Source organism: Oncorhynchus kisutch, linkage group LG21 (genome assembly GCF_002021735.2).
Source record: "Oncorhynchus kisutch isolate 150728-3 linkage group LG21, Okis_V2, whole genome shotgun sequence".
Taxonomy (NCBI): Eukaryota; Metazoa; Chordata; class Actinopteri; order Salmoniformes; family Salmonidae; genus Oncorhynchus; species Oncorhynchus kisutch.
In genome coordinates, this window is record NC_034194.2 from 19,761,487 (window position 1) to 19,782,270 (window position 20,784).

At 46.4% G+C, this 20,784-nt stretch overlaps 1 protein-coding gene across 1 annotated transcript in view; it reads right to left on the reverse strand.

The window, feature by feature from the left end:
• The window catches only part of LOC109866618 (polypeptide N-acetylgalactosaminyltransferase 14-like), a 115,038-nt gene that overhangs the window by 14,556 nt on the left and 79,698 nt on the right, over window positions 1-20,784 (reverse strand). The window contains exons 6-10 of the mRNA XM_020455376.2: window positions 17,140-17,261; window positions 12,962-13,049; window positions 11,442-11,526; window positions 3,651-3,754; window positions 1,357-1,483 (exon numbers count right to left, since the gene is read on the reverse strand). Of these exons, the coding sequence (XP_020310965.1) occupies window positions 1,357-1,483; window positions 3,651-3,754; window positions 11,442-11,526; window positions 12,962-13,049; window positions 17,140-17,261 (526 nt within the window). The remainder of the gene's footprint in view (window positions 1-1,356; window positions 1,484-3,650; window positions 3,755-11,441; window positions 11,527-12,961; window positions 13,050-17,139; window positions 17,262-20,784) is intronic.

Consider the following 20,784-nt stretch of genomic DNA (forward strand, 5'->3'; position numbering starts at 1 on the left):
CATACACATTCTGTTGACAGGATGAAGTAATTATTCATTAACTCGACTGAACTATGCTAGACATACACATTCTGTTGACAGGAAGAAGTAATTATTCATTAACTCGACTGAACTATGCTAGACATACACATTCTGTTGACAGGATGAAGTAATTATTCATTAACTCGACTGAACTATGCTAGACATACACATTCTGTTGACAGGATGAAGTAATTATTCATTGACTCGACTGAACTATGCTAGACATACACATTCTGTTGACAGGATGAAGTAATTATTCATTAACTCGACTGAACTATGCTAGACATACACATTCTGTTGACAGGATGAAGTAATTATTCATTAACTCGACTGAACTATGCTAGACATACACATTCTGTTGACAGGATGAAGTAATTATTCATTGAAGCCTAATGTGTTTTATGTCGCCAGTAAAAAAAAGAGATAGCTAATCAGTGAACAAACAGTGAGCGCACACTGCCAGTCAGTCAAAGAAGATGCAGCCAAGTCAAGGGGTGACTGGAACACAACAACACATTTTCTGAAACTGCTCTGCAATCAAATCAAATCGTGTGCTGCTCACTTTACATATTCAGACCATGCCGTGACCTTCCTCAAAGCTAATTGCAAATGAGAAATCCAAATAAAGAAATCTGATTCTGTCGATTAGCGGCATTGTTAACCAAGGGCGGCATTTCGGCTTCATGTCGAAGTTAAACATTTGATAAAAGACGATATGCTTTCACAAAGTTTTCAAATAATAGAATTTGTGCACACACACAATTAGCTGACTAAATCCCTGTCAAACACAGTGGGAACATGAGCCTAATCCCTAATATGGAAAGAGAGGGACAAACCACTCTGATGTGCAGGGGACAATAGAGCTTAGCATAATTCATTCAAAAGACAATGTTTGGCAAAGCTTTAGAGCACACTACAGCAATTTCTTTCATTTATATTTGCCACGTTCGCTGCAAATCTGTTCCCAGTATTGGGTTGCATTGCACGAATATTGGCCTATCAATCACGCGAACAATGTAAAAACAGCTAAATATATATTTTTTAAGTAGTACATATGAAGTGTTACACTTATTTTGGCTGCAGTGGGTTGGCCTTTTAAAAAAAATGTTTATTGCATTGCCAAGATTGTACAGCTGTAACACAGCTCAATAACGCGTACAGTATCACATACAGCGCGGTACAGTCACAGCGCAGTACTTTGGTTGTTGTGGGTTGCCTTGCTATTTCGGAGATGGCAGTCCGATAGATCCATTAAGATGTGGGTCTGGGTGCAGTTGTTAGTTGTTTTTCTATTTTGGAGCAGGCAGATACAGTACAGATGGGGTCAGGTCTTACTTGATGTAGGTGTTGGCGTTGCCCTCAGGGAAGATGTAGGGGTGTTTCTTGCGGAAGACGTGGCCGACCCTGCTGCAGGGGATAATCTCTAGGCTCCCTCCACACATCCACACCCGGAACGAGATCTCTACACACACACACACACAACACACAGCTACCATTAGTTATCATTGTCACATGGAATAGCTCAGGGGACAGCCATGAACCACGAAGAGTAGCACTGTATTGTATGCTCAGTGCTTTTAGACGGTATGAGTCCTAAGGCATGGACAGGCAGGGACAGGCAGAGACAGGAGAAATTCAATTCAAACACACACAGTATTACAAAGTGTTATTGGAAATCTACAATATATGGGGCAACTGATGCTTTGAATATTTGATAACATGCTTGTTGCCTCATATCTCAGGTTTAAACTCATGTTTTAAACTGCCGTGTCCTCTGCTCATATAGAAGTGCACCACCAGCCACATGAATGTAAATAAACAAGTCCCTCCATGGCCTGGTCTAATTTAGCCCAGGCTAATACAGTATAAACAATGGGGCTGATGCTACACACTTGTCTTTTAAACCCAACAGAGTTGAAGTTTTGTAGCCTCAAACACAGCATATAAAATGATGCTTCCTTTTTCGGAGTAACATGCTCAAAACTTTTCCTGTAATGAACACGATGGGAGACAGAGAGCTGGTTTCAAGCGCAGGGCACAACAGGTGTTCATTGTAAAGGACCACAGGAGGAGGCAGGTAGCTGGGTCCAGGGGCAGGCAGAAGGTCATACACATGGGGGCCAAAAAGGAAACAGTACAGGCAGGGAAAAGGCAAATAACGTCATCAGGGAGATCAGGCAATAGGTTGATAACAGGAAATGCGATAGGCAAAAGGAGTCATTAGTGAGGCAGGCCAAAACTATCATACGCAGGCGGATTAAATTACAGGCAACCCAGCGCTCCGAATAGAAGTGCGTCACAAAACAAACAAGTGATCAGAATTCAGGTGATTGGGATCTGGAGAGTGAGCTGTGTTCAGGGGATCTATGTGTTTGAGAGTGTGAGATGGAAAGTGGGCTGAAGAGTGAGCTGCGTTCAGGGGATCTATGTGTTTGAGAGCGTGAGCTGGAAGCAGACGTTACATTCCCAACAAGCATCTGAGCTTTTTCGACTTTTCAAAGTGTCAAAGGGAGCAGCGCAGGGAGTAAGCACGTGATATAGAGAGAGAAATAAAAGAGAGTTGTGAGGGAGATGAGAAAGTGTGTGTGTGTGTGTGTGTGTGTGTGTGTGTGTGTGTGTGTGTGTGTGTGTGTGTGTGTGTGTGTGTGTGTGTGTGTGTGTGTGTGTGTGTGTGTGTGTGTGTGTGTGTGTGTGTGTGTGTGTGTGTGTGTGTGTGTGAGAGAGAGAGAGAGAGAGAGAGAGAGAGAGAGAGAGAGAGAGAATGAAAGAGAGAATGAGAGGGAGAGAGAGAGAGAGAGAGAGAGAGAGAGAGAATGAAAGAGAGAATGAGAGGGAGAGAGAGAGAGAGAGAGAATGAAAGAGAGAATGAGAGGGAGAGAGACAGCGAATGAGAGAGAGAGGAAGAAATAAAAGAGACTGGGGAGAGAGATGTTGAGAAAGAGGAAGAGCATTATTTTCCAGTCTCTACTCCTTTCTTTATTGATCTGATCAGCAGCAGTACAGTCAGGAGAAACTATTATGTGAACCCCAGCACCCTTCTGCCAGAGATACATGGGAGAGTGCTAGTCAGCCTCCTGGCTTTTTAGAAACTGAAATAAAGTATGAATCATCCCCACCACTACCTCGGTTAGCCCTGGCTGTGGTGCACAACTTGCCTGCAGATGTACCTGACAGGAGCAAGCATGAAGCAGGGAAGAGAAGTGGTCACGCTACCTATTGCTCCAGGGGTCTGGCTAGGACTGGAATAACTGCAATGTTACACTCTCTCGAGCTTGTGTCACAGTGGTGTGGTGTTATGAGGGTCAATAATTGGTCATATAAAATTAAGCCCATCATATGGAGAGGGTTTGATTGATTTGAAAAAGTATCACTTGACACTTTTTGGGGGGTTTGGGACTGTGGTAATGACCATTACAAACCCAAACACAATAAATCAACTGTCCCGCTTTAGTAAGAAAAGGTCTCAAGGCGAAGGTATCCTTGAGCAGATTGAAAGAATTGTGTCAGCTATAGAGGCAGGCTACTAGTGCTGACAGACTGACACACTGCACCAATTCAGGTGCTCTCAGGCACACACAACAACATAATCCCCTCAACCCAGCTCCTGCCTAGTCAACTGACTCACTCACCAAAGTTCTCCCCGCCCCAGATGTCCATGGCTGTGTCATACTTCCCCAGGTGGTTGAACCACGACTTGTCAATCACAAACAGCCCTCCGGCGATGATAGGCGTCCTGCAGGAGAGAGAGAATTCCAGGAGTATTATACCATGGAACGTTGACTGGATGGGTAGACTTGAGGTAGTTTGTTGGTATGTTTTTTGTAGACACTAAGAACACATTATGATAGATCCAGGTGATGGTAGAAGAGTCCAAACTTCTATCTAAACCCTCCCCGTCTCCAACCGGCTGAGTGTTGCTGATGTGAATGATGAGGATGTCCCGGGCCAGGCCCAGTGAGTGCGTGTGAGCCGCTGAGTAAAATGTAAATTGATTGAGTGATACAGGAGCCAGCCGGGGCAGACGGGCGGGGCGGGCAGGGCAGGGCCGGCTGACAAGCAGAGGCCAGTGAGACGTGTAAGAGGATACCTTCTCATTATCAGGCAGAAGGTGAAGCTGCACCCAGGCCCTCCATGGAGTGCCAACCGGGACCTATCTAACACAATTCACTCAGCACAGGATCGAACAAAGGCAGAAAGAAATAGAGGCAGAGAGGAGAAAGAAAAAATGATATAAAACAGTTCTGTCCCCATAGGATAAGGGTTCCAGGAAGAACCCTTTTGGGTTCCATGTACAGTGCCTTCGGAAATTATTCAGACCCCTTGACTTTTCCCACATTTTGTTAGGTTACAGCCTTAATCAAAAATTGATTAAAAAAATGTTTGTCCATCATCAATTTACAAACAATAGCCCATAAAGACAAAGCATAATGTATTAAAAATGTAAAAAATGGAAATGTCACATTTACATAACCATTCAGACCCTTAACTCAGTACTTTGTTGAAGCACCTTTGGCAGCGAATACAGCCTCAAGTCTTCTTGGGTATGACGCTACAAGCTCGGCACACCTGTATTTGGGGAGTTTCTCCCATTCTTCTCTGCAGATCCTCTCAAGCTCTGTCAGGTTGGATGGGGAGCGTTGATGCACAGCTATTTTAAGGACTCTCCAGAGATGTTTGATCGGGTTCACTCCAGGACATTCAGAGACTTGTCCCGAAACCACTCCTGCTTGGCTCTTGGCTGTGTGCTTAGGGTCATTGTCCTGTTGGTGGTGAACCTTCACCCCAGTCTGAGGTCATTAAGCATTAAGGATCTCTCTATACTTTGATCCGTTCTTTTTTAGTCTCATAGCAAAGGGTTTGAATACTTACGTAAATAAGGTATTTCTGTTTGAGTTTTTTATAAAAGTGCAACAATGTCTAAAAACCTGTTTTCGCTTTGTCATTATGGGGTACTGTGTGTAGATTGAGGAGGATAAACCATTTCAAAATAATCCATTTTAGAATAAGGCTGTAACGTAACAAAATGTGGAAAAAGTCAAGGGTTCTGAATACTTTCCAAAGGCACTGTACAACCCTTTCCACAGAAGGTTCTACATGGAACCAAAAAGAGTTCTACCTGGAACCAAAAAGGAAAAAGGGTTGTCCTATGGTGACAGCCAAGGAACCCTTTTGGAACCCTTTTTCATAAGTGTAGCTAGAGAGAGAGCCCTCCTCATAGAGAGAGAGAGAGCCCTCCTCATAGAGAGAGAGCCCTCCTCATAGAGAGAGAGAGCCCTCCTCATAGAGAGAGAGCCCTGCTCATAGAGAGAGAGAGCCCTCCTCATAGAGAGAGAGAGCCCTCCTCATAGAGAGAGAGAGAGAGAGCCCTCCTCATAGAGAGAGAGAGAGCCCTCCTCATAGAGAGAGAGAGAGCCCTCCTCATAGAGAGAGAGAGCCCTCCTCATAGAGAGAGAGAGAGCCCTCCTCATAGAGAGAGAGAGAGCCCTCCTCATAGAGAGAGAGAGCCCTCCTCATAGAGAGAGAGAGCCCTCCTCATAGAGAGAGAGAGCCCTCCTCATAGAGAGAGAGAGAGCCCTCCTCATAGAGAGAGAGAGAGCCCTCCTCATAGAGAGAGAGAGAGCCCTCCTCATAGAGAGAGAGAGAGCCCTCCTCATAGAGAGAGAGAGAGCCCTCCTCATAGAGAGAGAGCCCTCCTCATAGAGAGAGAGGCCCTCCTCATAGAGAGAGAGGGCCCTCCTCATAGAGAGAGAGAGCCCTCCTCATAGAGAGAGAGCCCTCCTCATAAAGAGAGAGAGCCCTCCTCATAGAGAGAGAGAGAGCCCTCCTCATAGAGAGAGAGAGAGCCCTCCTCATAGAGAGAGAGCCCTCCTCATAGAGAGAGAGAGCCCTCCTCATAGAGAGAGAGAGCCCTCCTCATAGAGAGAGAGCCCTCCTCATAGAGAGAGAGCCCTCCTCATAGAGAGAGAGAGCCCTCCTCATAGAGAGAGAGAGAGCCCTCCTCATAGAGAGAGAGAGCCCTCCTCATAGAGAGAGAGAGAGCCCTCCTCATAGAGAGAGAGAGAGAGCCCTCCTCATAGAGAGAGAGAGAGCCCTCCTCATAGAGAGAGCCCTCCTCATAGAGAGAGAGAGCCCTCCTCATAGAGAGAGAGAGAGCCCTCCTCATAGAGAGAGAGAGAGCCCTCCTCATAGAGAGAGAGAACCCTCCTCATAGAGAGAGAGAGAGCCCTCCTCATAGAAAGAGAGAGCCCTCCTCATAGAGAGAGAGAGCCCTCCTCATAGAGAGAGAGCCCTCTTCATAGAGAGAGAGAGAGCCCTCCTCATAGAGAGAGAGACCCTCCTCATAGAGAGAGAGCCCTCCTCATAGAGAGAGAGAGAGCCCTCCTCATAGAGAGAGAGAGAGAGCCCTCCTCATAGAGAGAGAGAACCCTCCTCATAGAGAGAGAGAGCCCTCCTCATAGAGAGAGAGAGAGCCCTCCTCATAGAGAGAGAGCCCTCCTCATAGAGAGAGAGAGCCCTCCTCATAGAGAGAGAGCCCTCCTCATAGAGAGAGAGCCCTCCTCATAGAGAGAGAGAGAGCCCTCCTCATAGAGAGAGAGCCCTCCTCATAGAGAGAGAGAGCCCTCCTCATAGAGAGAGAGAGCCCTCCTCATAGAGAGAGAGCCCTCCTCATAGAGAGAGAGAGAGCCCTCCTCATAGAGAGAGAGAGAGAGCCCTCCTCATAGAGAGAGAGCCCTCCTCATAGAGAGAGAGCCCTCCTCATACAGAGAGAGAGCCCTTCTCATAGAGAGAGAGCCCTCCTCATAGAGAGAGAGCCCTCCTCATAGAGAGAGAGAGAGAGCCCTCCTCATAGAGAGAGAGCCCTCCTCATAGAGAGAGAGAGAGAGCCCTCCTCCTAGAGAGAGAGAGAGCCCTCCTCATAGAGAGAGAGAGCCCTCCTCATAGAGAGAGAGAGCCCTCCTCATAGAGAGAGAGAGCCCTCCTCATAGAGAGAGAGAGAGCCCTCCTCATAGAGAGAGCCCTCCTCATAGAGAGAGAGCCCTCCTCATAGAGAGAGAGAGAGCCCTCCTCATAGAGAGAGAGAGCCCTCCTCATAGAGAGAGAGAGCCCTCCTCATAGAGAGAGAGAGAGCCCTCCTCATAGAGAGAGAGAGAGCCCTCCTCATGTTGCTGACTTTAAGGCAAGCCATTTTCAATTCACCTGCTTTGCTTTTTGAAAGATGAGGAGCATTGTCTCTTGAGCATTGTCTCTTGTCTAGAATAGACACGCCATGATGCTCTCTGGGGTCAACAACATTCTCCACATTCATTTTCAGCTGTTTCTCATTTCCTGTCTCTGTCTGCAGAACTTCAGTCATTTGATTGGACCAATGATGACAGGGGAGGGGAATTGATTCTGGAGGCAATACTACTTTCTCTGGTCATCTGTAACGTCTCCGGAGTGCACTTGAGGCTACGACTTAAAAAAGGTACTAAACTAAAAGAAACACTATATATAGAAAAGTACAAGGACACCCCTTGAAATTAGTGGATTCGGCTATTTGAGTCAAACCTGTTGCTGACAGGTCGACAACACAGCCATGCAATCTCCATAGACAAACAGTGGCAGTAGAATGGAGAGGTCAGTGACTTTGAACGTGGCACCGTCGTAAGATGCCACTTTTCCAACAAGTCAGTTTGTCAAATGTCTGCCCTGAAAGAACTGTCCCAGTCAACTGTAAGTGCTGTTATTGTGACAAGGAAACGTCAAGGAGCAACGGCTCAGACGCGAAGTGGCAGGCCACACAAGCTCGCAGGACAGGACCCCGAGTGCCGAAACGCTTAGTTACCGAGTTCCAAACTGCCTCTGGAAGCAACGTCCGCACAAGAAGTGTTCGTCGGGAGCTTCATGAAATGGGTTTCCATGGCCGAGCAGCCACACACAAGTCTAAGATCACCATGCGAAATGCCAAGTGTCGGCTGGAGTGGTGTAAAGCTCGCCCCAATTGGACTCTGGAGCAGTCGAAACGCGTTCTCTGGAGTGATGAATCATGCTTCACCATCTGGCAGTCCAATGGACAAATCTGGGTTTGGCGGATGCCTGGAGAACGCTTCCTGCACGAATGCAAAGTGCCAACTGTAAAGTGTGGTGGAGGAGGAATAATGGTCTGGGGCTGTTTTTCATGGTTCGGGCTAGGCACCTTAGTTCCAGTGAAGAGAAATCCTAACACTGTATCATACAATGACATTCTAGACGATTCTGTGCTTTCAATTTTGTGGCAACAGTTTGGGGCTCTTTCCTGTTTCTTTCCTGTTTCAGCATTACAATTCCCCTGTGCACAAGGCAAGGTCCATACAGAAATGGTTTGTCGAGATCGGTCTGGAAGAACTTGACTGGCATGCACAGAGCCCTGACCTCAACCCCATCGAACCAATTCTTTTGGATGAATTGGAATGCCGACTGCGAGCAAGGCCTAATCGCCCAACATCAGTGCACGACCTCACTAATGCTCTTGTGGCTGGAATGGAAGCAAGGCCCCACTGATATAGCAGAAAAGGGGGGACCAACTCCATAGTAATGCCCATGTTTTTGGAATGAGATGTTCGACGAGCAGGTGTCCACATACTTTTGGTGGACAAAATACAAAATACAACCCTAGCCAACGATGACCTTGGCTGCATCCTGAACAGCTTTAGGCTGCATGTTTTCCTCCTGCATTTCAAGCCTTGCACCAGGACATACTATTTCTGATAGTAAACATAATCGTTCATGATTTATTGATTCAGTCTACTAAACATGTCTATCAGCATAAAGTCAGAAACAGCTTTATGAGAAAGCCAAATGAGAAAGCTCACACAATACAACAGACAACGTGATGCTTCTTCATTTTGCAGCGAGAGACATCCTTTGTTGTATATTTCGCCTGCTGCAACATAAATATCTGCCAGACTGAATGAGTGTTGTCGTAACAACCGAATAGAGCATTACAGGAGGAAATCATCATCGTTGGACAATGCTGTAAAACCCTGAGGCACATCACCAAATCCTTCTTAGTTATTGCTGTCTGCCATTAACTACTGTTGCTGCCTCCATTTTCAGATCCCACTTTGTTCAGACGGTCCATAAATAGACCCCCCCCCCCCCCCCCCCCCACATGACAAAACAGATGATGATGGGACTGAATGACTGTGGATGTGTAGGCAGCTATAGGACAGTGGCAGGTTAGTAAGATGGTGGATAGTGACACATTTGTGACTCAAAATGCTCTGTGAAGTGTAGTTTGCAGTGTTCTTTAAGTGAAGTGTATTATTGAGTGGATACAATGAAGAGTGAATGGTAATGCATCATAGTGAATCTGTTTCCTCTGCCCTTAACTCGCGAACACTGCACGCATACACACACCACACACATGCCATACACACACCATAGACACACCATACACACACCACACACATGCCATACACACACCATAGACACACCATACACACACCACACACATGCCATACACACACCATAGACACACCATACACACACCACACACATGCCAGCACGCAAATGCACCAGTGGACGCTGCTGAGGGGAGAATGGCTCATAATAATGGCCAGAACGGAGCGAATGGCATTAAACACCTGGAAACCATGTGTTTGACGTATTGGATACCATTCCACCAATTCTGCTCCAGTCATTACTACGAGCCCATTCTCCTGTGAAATGCACACACACACACACACACACACACACACACACACACACACACACACACGCACACGTACACACACACACACACACATGTACACGCACACGTACACACACACACACGCACACGCACACGCACACGTACACGTACACACACACACGTACACACACACACACACACACACACACACACACACACACACACACTGGCACCCCATGCTCCCACCATCTGTGCCTCTTTAGCCTCTTTCAACACCAGCTCTGATGCTGTCTCAGTTTCAGTCCCACCACTCCATGGTAAGTAGGCTGCTACAGTGTCTGTGAGTGTGTTTGTGTGCGTGTGCGCGTGCGCACGTCCTTAACCAAGTCTCTATCTGGTTGTCTATTTGTGCCAGTGTGAGGAGCAGACTCCATGTGACGCTGCAACAGTCTGTGGCACATGGGCCACACTGTGAGCCTGATGTGGGATCAGTTCCTACCAGGGCTGGGTCTGTGCCTGGGCTATTAGGGGATCTCATTACTCTAACACCCCCACTGTGAGCTCAGGGGTTTGGGGTCGGCGTGGAGGGATGTAGGGTAGTGGACCATATACACTCATCAGGAGAAGAGGGGAGAGGAGAAAAACAGGAGATGAGAAGAGAGGAAGGGATGAAGGAAATGAAGTACACACAGAGAGATGAGTAAAGAAGTATGAATAGGAAACTAGACGAGGTGGGGAAAAGAATAGAAGACAGAAAGGCAGAAAGGAGAAGAAGAGAGGTGTGAAAGGAGGAAGAGACGGAGAGATTAGGAGTTTCCTCTTCAAGAAGTGTGAAGAGGAAACGATGGGAGGGGAGGAAAAGGAACAAAACAGAACGAAGCGAGGAGAGGAGGAGGGGAGATGAGAGAGGCCCTCCAGATTGCCCTGAGCAGGGCTGAGGGAGCCAAGTGGAGAGGCTCACTGTCTACCTCATTTCTCAAGTGGAGGGAAGATGTTAGCCCACAGCCCAGCATCTCTGTGACACTGTCCCCAGCCCTGACATACTGCATGGTGGGAGCCAAGGTTCTCAAGCCCCACACAGCATGGTGAATATTCATCATGGAAACACACATTAGCATTTATGCAGTGACAACAGTATCAAGTCTTTCATTAGAAAAGATGCTCCTTCCTGTACCTGGACTATAATTATGACAGAAAATGAACAGAGATAGAGACAGAGAGTGAAAGAAAGAGAGATGTGTGGGAGAGATCAATCAATCGTTCTAGCCGAGCATTAAAATAATCTGCCCCCGATTCAGAGCCACCTGGGGCCAGGAGAATTAAAGAGGATCACATCTCTTTGGACGAAATAATGCAAAGGTGCTTTAATCGGCTGTGGTCCGGTCTCCTCTCTGAACTCCTTTGGGCTGCTTTCTCATTAATCATGCTGCTGCTATCTCTGCAGCGATCAATGGCTTAACTGCCTCTTTCAGATGCTGCTTTCTAGTCTGCCTCTCCCTCTCTCTCCCCTGATGGACTGTTTAGATCACAGTGCAGTGAAAGACCTCAGGGAGAGAATTCATTCCCCTGCTGCTCCATCAGATGAAAAAGAAAAAGCATGGCTGCATGCTGCCGGTCACTGGACTTGAGGACGGAGGGATGGATGGCCAGGCAGGCAAGCAGGGCACCCCCTCGTCCCCTACTTCCCTGCTCCACCGCTCCATCCCTCTCCTCTCATCTGCAGCCAAACCATCCCCTAATATCCGTCTTTATGCCTCCTTTCACTTACTTAATGGGTTCGGTGGGGTCAGCTCTCCTGGCTTTCTGTTCAGCAGACAACTGCTCCCACTTGAAATGTAGACTCCAGTCGAAGCCTGCGGCAGAGCGAGAGAGAGATAATCACAACATGAACTGGGAATGAGGGAGGGTGAAGGAGGGAGGGAGAGAGAGAGAGAGAGAGAGAGAGAGAGAGAGAGAGAGAGAGAGAGAGAGAGAGAGAGAGAGAGAGAGAGAGAGAGAGAGAGAGAGAGAGAGAGAGAGGGTAAGTCAGGGGAGGGTCAGGAGGAGAGCATTGCAGGTCAGAATGAAGACTTAGAAGAAGGAGAGATATGGAAAGAGTGGGGAAGAACAATAGTTGAGAAAAGAAAGGGAGACGGGTCAGGAGAGATCAGTGCAGGTCAGAGAGAAGGGGAACAAACGATTAATAACAAAAGGATAATGGGAAGAGAGGGGTGAGGAGGAGGGTGGACTGTTAAGGCGGGGTTTATAAACGCTGCAGCAGCCTCACATCCACAGAACCCCCCTTCTTTCATCACATGCTTTATTAATCTCTGACAGAACACTGTCAATAATTACAGCCACCATTCCTGCTAACGTCTCCTATTTAATTACTCAAATGATTAATTATGGCTGATTATGGCTCATGGGCTAATGGCTGATCTGGCCTGACCCTTTGGAATGACCTTCACACAAGAGCTTTTTAAAAGCCCATCCTGTCTTGTCCTGAGACAGATGCAGTGCCCTTCATGTCTCCAAATATATGCATGAGAAGACCAATGCATATTTGCTCAATTGATAATGTACATACCTACTGTATGTGTAGATGTGTCTGCATGTGTGTGTGAGTATAGATGTGTGTATGTGTGTGCGTCTGCGAATGCATGCGTGCCCATGTGTGTTTCTGTGCACGTCTCAGTATGAGTGTGTGTGTGTGTGTGTGTGTGTGCAGGGGAGAGAGAGAGAGGGTCTGATTTGGCAGGCAGACCCAGGAGTGTTAGCGCAGCAGTCTGCAGGCAGGCAGGGCCGGGTCTCAGTGGATCGATGTGGCTCTATTGACACCACAACTTTTTCATGTTATGACAGATGGCTCCTTCAATAATTAAAATATCCAATCTGAGGCCTAGGAGTATCAGCCCCATTAATTGTCGTATCCAGTTCTCTGGGAACACTGATAGGAGCTGTTCATCTGGCTGTGTGTGTGTGTGTGTGTGTGTGTGTGTGTGTGTGTGTGTGTGTGTGTGTGTGTGTGTGTATGTATGTGTGTGTATGTATGTATGTGTGTGTGTATATGTGCATAGCCTCAACTAGCCAGTTAATGGAGACCTGGTAGCCTGGGGGAGGGAAAGTGAAAGGAGAGAGGGATGGGGTCAGGAGTGAGGGATGAAAATATGGATGAGTCATTGGAGAGAGGGAGGCACTAGACAGGGGTGGAAAGAGGGCTGGAGATGAAGAGATGGATAGAGAGAGGGAGGGACATAGACGTGGAGAGAGCGATGAAAATGGGGAGGTCAAGCCCTTATAGCTCTATACCTCCACGGAGGTCAGAGGAGGCTGCTACGTAAGCGAATGTATCCATGTTAATGATGTCGATCACTGGGCTCACCACACAGGTGGGGTCCTGGGGAGGCAAGAGAGAGACTGGAGTCAGAGACCACGTTCAAAACATACAGTAACAATGGGACATAGGGTAATAATGGGATTTGATTCAGTATTCATTATTTACAGTTCAGCAGCTGAAGTTAATGAGGAAGGTGTGGGTGTAATGAGGGGCATTGATGTGCTGCAGGGCACTGATTAAACATGCATTATGTTCATACAGTAGGTCACACAGAAGGTTGGATGATGTTTCAGTCAATGCTCTGGAGCTAATTTACAAGTCGCTTGAGGACAAGGAAATACCATGGTAGAATGCCTACCTTTAGGAAATGTGATACATTGTGCTGCGTTTCTTGATGAACTGCCCTTAGAATTACTTGACAGATGTGACAGTCTCTCGGGCTCATTGTCTTTCACCCTTGGCTGCCCAGCTAATCTAAGGTACTGTACATCGATCAGTGTCTTTGATCAGATCAGACAGAGTGAAGAGGAGGTTAACGGGTGGTGTGTGAAAGTCATGTCTCTAAATATTCTTCACACACACCCATGCAAACAAACACTCTCACACACCAGTCAGCATTCACACACACCCACAAACTAGTTAGCGCTGACAGGCAGACACAAGCCCAGTCACAGTCAAAGCCCACAACAGAATCACCTTCAGCTGCTGACACAGTCACACACACACACAAACACAGTGACAGGCAGCATCCAGGGCGGTCGGACCGCATCATCTGACATTTGATTTGCCTCCTCAGCTTCAGCTCATGTCTCACACATGCTCATCTGCTCTACTTCAAAAATATTTGTTTTCTCCCATCTCTCTATCCCCCCCCCCCCCCTCTCTCTCTGCTATGGTGTTCAGTCAAGGTGATTTGCCTTGACCGGCAACCATCCTTCCCAAGACTGCCGTGGTATGTTTCCCGGGACACAAGAATACATAGTCATCAAATCCCTTTCAACCAATTGCAAAAATCCTTCTCTTCTCCGACATTATGCTGCTCTGAGAGGAATGGTCTATTACAGCAGTGTGGTGTGTCATGAATACTATACATCTGTCTTTGTGCCTGCATTGACACAAATCAATAAGTAATACATTTTTAAATAAATATGTATATATGAGGACAGTGATGGATGACTCCCTCAGAACAAAATCAATCCTGCTTCTTTTTATATTTTGACTGTTTGTAGACAATAGCTTCCTGTATTAACACATACTGTATATTTTATAACTTCCTGTGATATGCCTCGCAGTGCCAAATCCAAAATAATGTTGGCAAGTTTTTGAGATTTTAAGGCCAGACATCGGCAACTGCACCAGGGCATTAAGATTCAGACAGCACTTTGAAGTCAGACATGCATTAAGGTTAGCATATAATTGAATATAACATGTAAGCCCGCCAGCATTAGTCATAGGCCTCTTTCAATGTTTAGAAAGCAGCATGTCCGTATAAGAGCTTTTAAGGCGAGAGAGAGTCAACCGTCAATCCTCTGTCTTAGCCTGGGGGAGATGGGGGAGATGGAGGGATGAGACAGAGACAGAGAGGGAAGAGTGCTGTTGGTGCAAATGGAAGGAGTACTGCACTTATTCCAGATTAGGGGCAATCAGCGGAACAGCAGAAGGTAAGCTGCCATTTTCACCCCAGTCACACCACTCTACCGTCAGCCGCACTAAGAGTGGGGTTGGTGCTGGTCACTGAGACTGACAGTTCACAACACACAATGCTCCACCTCAACACAAACTAGGAGGGAGTTTATCATTCATTTCTGGAGATATAGAAATATGGCAAAAAGACAAAGCATGTGTTGGAGAGCAGGGTGAGGGTTTTCTTCCTTCAGGTAAGTGTGTAGCGTATACTGTCAAAAGGAGAAATACACATTGGAGATCATTGGAGGGTGGCAGTTAGTGTCTCAAGATCCCAAGAAACTTCATTTTGTTCAGGGAGAATGATGTCAAAAGTCTATAGGTGAATGGGGTGGATATTCTTTCTATTCTGGGTTATCCATCAGAAGGTTTAGAGTATGCCTAGGATGTATCACTGCCTGTACTGTTACTGTAGATATAGTATCACTGCCTGTACTGTTACTGTAGATGTAGTGTCACTGCCTGTACTGCTACTGTAGATGTAGGATGTGTCACTGCCTGTACTGTTACTGTAGATGTAGTGTCACTGCCTGTACTGTTACTGTAGATGTAGTGTCACTGCCTGTACTGTTACTGTAGAATGTGTCACTGCCTGTATTGTTACTGTAGAAGTAGGATGTGTCACTGCCTGTACTGCTACTGTAGATGTAGGATGTGTCACTGCCTGTACTGTTACTGTAGATGTAGGATGCGTCTCTGCCTGTACTGTTACCGTAGATGTAGTGTTACTGCCTGTACTGTTACTGTAGATGTAGTGTCACTGCATGTACTGTTATTGTAGATGCAGTGTCACTGCCTGTACTGTTACCATAGATGTAGTGTTACTGCCTGTACTGTTACTGTAGATGTAGGATGTGTCACTGCCTGTACTGTTACTGTAGATGCAGTGTCACTGCGTGTACTGTTACTGTAGATGTAGGGTGTGTCACTGCCTGTACTGTTATTGTAGATGCAGTGTCACTGCCTGTACTGTTACCATAGATGTAGTGTTACTGCCTGTACTGTTACTGTAGATGTAGGATGTGTCACTGCCTGTACTGTTACTGTAGATGCAGTGTCACTGCCTGTACTGTTACTGTAGATGTAGTGTCACTGCCTGTACTGTTACTGTGGCTGTAGTGTCACTGCGTGTACTGTTACTGTAGATGTAGGGTGTGTCACTGCCTGTACTGTTATTGTAGATGCAGTGTCACTGCCTGTACTGTTACCATAGATGTAGTGTTACTGCCTGTACTGTTACCATAGATGTAGTGTTACTGCCTGTACTGTTACTGTAGATATAGGATGTGTCACTGCCTGTACTGTTACTGTAGATGCAGTGTCACTGCCTGTACTGTTACTGTAGATGTAGTGTCACTGCCTGTACTGTTACTGTAGATGTAGTGTCACTGCCTGTACTGTTACTGTAGATATAGTATCACTGCCTGTACTGTTACTGTAGATGTAGTGTCACTGCCTGTACTGCTACTGTAGATGTAGGATGTGTCACTGCCTGTACTGTTACTGTAGATGCAGTGTCACTGCCTGTACTGTTACTGTAGATGTAGTGTCACTGCCTGTACTGTTACTGTAGATGTAGTGTCACTGCCTGTACTGTTACTGTAGATATAGTATCACTGCCTGTACTGTTACTGTAGATGTAGTGTCACTGCCTGTACTGTTACTGTAGATATAGGATGTGTCACTGCCTGTACTGTTACTGTAAATGTAGTGTCACTGCCTGTACTGGTACTGTACATGTAGTGTCACTGCCTGTACTGTTACTGTAGATGTAGTGTCACTGCCTGTACTGATACTGTAGATGTAGTGTCACTGCCTGTACTGTTACTGTAGATGTAGTGTCACTGCCTGTACTGTTACCGTAGATGTAGTGTTACTGCCTGTACTGTTACTGTAGATGTAGTGTCACTGCCTGTACTGATACTGTAGATGTAGTGTCACTGCCTGTACTGTTACTGTAGATGTAGTGTCACTGCCTGTACTGTTAATGTAGATGTAGGATATGTCACTGCCTGTACTGTTAATGTAGATGTAGGATGTGTCACTGCCTGTACTGTTACTGTAGATGTAGGATGTGTCACTGCCTGTACTGTTACTGTAGATGTAGGATGTGTCACTGCCTGTACTGTTACTGTAGATGTAGGATGTGTCTCTGCCTGTACTGTTACTGTAGATGCAGTGTTACTGCCTGTACTGTTACTGTAGATGTAGTGTCACTGCCTGTACTGTTACTGTAGATGTAGGATGTGTCACTGCCTGTACTGTTACTGTAGATGTAGTGTCACTGCCTGTACTGTTACCATAGATGTAGTGTCACTGCCTGTACTGTTACTGTAGATGTAGGATGTGTCACTGCCTGTACTGTTACCGTAGATGTAGTGTTACTGCCTGTACTGTTATTGTAGATGTAGCGTCACTACCTGTACTGTTACTGTGGCTGTAGGATGTATCACTGCCTGAAATGTACCTCTTTGATCCTCTGGAGCAGCGGAGGCAGCCAGTCTTTGTTGACCTCACAGTGACTGTCCAGGAAGGTCAGGACCCCGGCCTTAGCCGCGTCCGCCCCACGAACCCTGGAGCGGATCAGACCTGTCAAAGAGGGGAAAAGAAAGGGAGATTCTTATCTCTAACCACTGCTGTGTGTGTGTGCACTATACACATGTGTCTACCTACCTGTGTCTGTCTGTGTCTAAACCCAACCACCGTGTCTAAACCCAACCACCGTGTCTAAACCCAACCACCGTGTCTAAAGCCAACCACCGTGTCTAAACCCTAAACCCAACCACCGTGTCTAAACCCAACCACCGTGTCTAAACCCAACCACCGTGTCTAAACCCAACCACCGTGTCTAAACCCAACCACTGTGTCTAAACACAACCACTGTGTCTAAACCCAACCACCGTGTCTAAACCCAACCACTGTGTCTAAACCCAACCACCGTGTCTAAACCCAACCACCGTGTCTAAACCCAACCACCGTGTCTAAACCCAACCACTGTGTCTAAACACAACCACTGTGTCTAAACCCAACCACTGTGTCTAAACACAACCACTGTGTCTAAACACAACCACTGTGTCTAAACACAACCACTGTGTCTAAACACAACCACTGTGTCTAAACACAACCACTGTGTCTAAACCCTAAACCCAACCACCGTGTCTTTTTTTTTATTTATTTTTTTTACCTTTATTTAACTAGGCAAGTCAGTTAAGAACACATTCTTATTTTCAATGACGGCCTGGGAACAGTGGGTTAACTGCCTGTTCAGGGGCAGAACGACAGATTTGTACCTAAACCCAACCACTGTGTCTAAACACAACCACTGTGTCTAAACACAACCACTGTGTCTAAACACAACCACTGTGTCTAAACCCAACCACCGTGTCTAAACACAACCACTGTGTCTAAACCCAACCACCGTGTCTAAACCCTAAACCCAACCACCGTGTCTAAACCCAACCACCATGTCTAAACCCAACCACCGTGTCTAAACCCTAAACCCAACCACCGTGTCTAAACCCAACCACCGTGTCTAAACCCAACCACCGTGTCTAAACCCTAAACCCAACCACCGTGTCTAAACCCAACCACCGTGTCTAAACTCAACCACTGTCAAATATGATGTTGTAAGTGTTTCTTCTCAGATACTCTGAACACAGTGAAGTCCCTGTATTGTCCATTTCATGCGTGGAGACAAGGGAGGTTATAAAAAAGCCATTTGTGTCTGTTTATGGTGCAGCGAAGCAATTACAGCCCTTAGAGATGAGGGCCTAAATGGGGACATCACACTGTTCAGAAGTCTCAATGATCAGACATTCTGTCTGGTCTAAAGAGCGAAATCAATAGTCCCTGACATAGGACGGAGTGTCATTGTATGAAATTGCAGGACTCCCCTGTAAGTTCCGCACTACGCCGGGACTCCAGCCAATTAAAAAACCCATTTCATCCTCAATAACACTTTATTTTCTGGATGGCTGAGCTCACCTCCCCTCAACAGTTGCTAGAGGAAGCCTGACTCTGTACAGAACAGAGCTCGTGTTAAAGGAGGGTTGCTGCGGTAGATGCCTTTACAGACCAGAGTGAGAGAGAGAAAGCAAGAGGGAGAGAGAAGGAAAGAAAGAGAGCGAGAGAGAGAGAGAGAGAGAGAGTGAGTGAGAATAAATCATTTATGTGTGTGTGTGTGTGTGTGTGTGTGTGTGTGTGTGTGTGTGTGTGTGTGTGTGTGTGTGTGTGTGTGTGTGTGTGTGTGTGTGTGTGTGTGTGTGTGCGTGTGCGTGTGCAGAGTGATTACATTCACTAATAAAGCCTGATAGAGGTTGACATTGCATAACAGCTTCTGCTGTTTGTAGCATTAAAGACTGTTAACTACACCCAGGCCCCCTACACACAAACACGCTCATCAACACTGTAGTGGAACACTGAGGGTGGCTAATGAAACCTCCAGCTCCAGGAATACAAAGAGGACAGCATAACAACAGCCTAGTGACACCATTTGTTTTTGAGAAAACCCCTGAATTGGTTTAAAGATACAATCTAATTGGTGTTGTAATGACTTTTTTTACTTGATTAGGTATTATCGGAGAGACATTTCTTATTGTTGTGGGTGGAATCTTGGAAGTTGTCTTGAGATTGGAGGTCTCTGCTTTTCATTAGTACAGCTGGAATCTAATTACCCATAATACCTCACACTCCTGTCTCGCCACAACGACATACACGAGAACAACTATTTCGAACAGCACTTGTTAACTACAGATTTCAAATCATCATCCCATTCCATTAAAATGTGCTCCCTCATCAACATTACATTTAAGTAATTTAGCAGACACTCTCATCCAGAGTGACTTGCAGGCGCAATTAGGGTTAAGTGCTTAGCTCAAGGGTATATCAACTAGTCGGCCCAGGGATTTGAAGCAGCAACCTTTCAGTTACTGGGCCAACACTCTTAACCACTAGGCTACCTGCCACCCATGTTCATAACTGACCCGTAAAAGTCAATATCAATCCCAGGGTCCGAATGAAAAATGATAGCAAGCAATGGCAGGTCGCGACAGGCAGACCTGAGATTGCAGGGCTCTAAAAAACCTCACAGCTGCACACGTAAATGGCCCTGCACACGTAAATGGCGCAGAGGACTATCCGTCATTACAACGACCAACCTACTGAGCAATCATAGTGTGGCAGAGGCCCCGTCCAAATGGGTTCCATTAAACTGTAACGCTGTTGTATATAAACACCATCACCCACTCCATACCTAGCCCCTTCAGCCCCCCTCCTCATCGCCACACTCTTTAATCCTCCCCCCACACCCCCTTCACCCTTAATATAATATATGCCATTGAGCAGACGCTTTCATCCAAAATGCACTCACAGTCATACGTGCGTACATTTTTTATGTATGGGTAGTGCCGGGAAACGAACACACGATCCTGGCATTGCAAGAGCCATGTTCTTACGGCTGAGCTACAGAGGACCACCCCTCTGTTTCTCCCCACACCCACTCACTGTTTGATGATGTTCCTGCCACCCTGCCAGATCAATGGCGTTTTCTGATGAGCCAGGTCCATATTTCCAAACAGAGAATCACTGAAAAGCTTCACCTATACTCAGCAAAAAAAGAAACATCCACTCACTGTCAACTACATTTATTTTCAGCAAACTTAACATGTGTAAATCTTTGTATTAACATAACAAGTTTCAACAACTGAGACATAAACTGAACAAGTTCCACAGACATGTGACTAACAGAAATGGAATAATGTGTCCCAAAAGTAACAGTCAGTATCTGGTGTGGCCACCAGCTGCATTAAGTACTGCTGTGCATCTCCTCCTCATGGACTGTACCAGATTTACCAGTTCTTGCTGTGAGATGTTACCCCACTCTTCCACCAAGGCACCTGCAAGTTCCCGGACATTTCTGGGGGGAATGGCCCTAGCCCTCACCCTCCGATCCAACAGGTCCCAGATCTGCTCAATGGGATTGAGATCCGGGCTCTTCGTTGGCCATGGCAGAACACTGACATTCCTATCTTGCAGGAAATCACACACAGAACGAGCAGTATGGCTGGTGGCATTGTCATGCTGTAGGGTCATGTCAGGATGAGCCTGCAGGAAG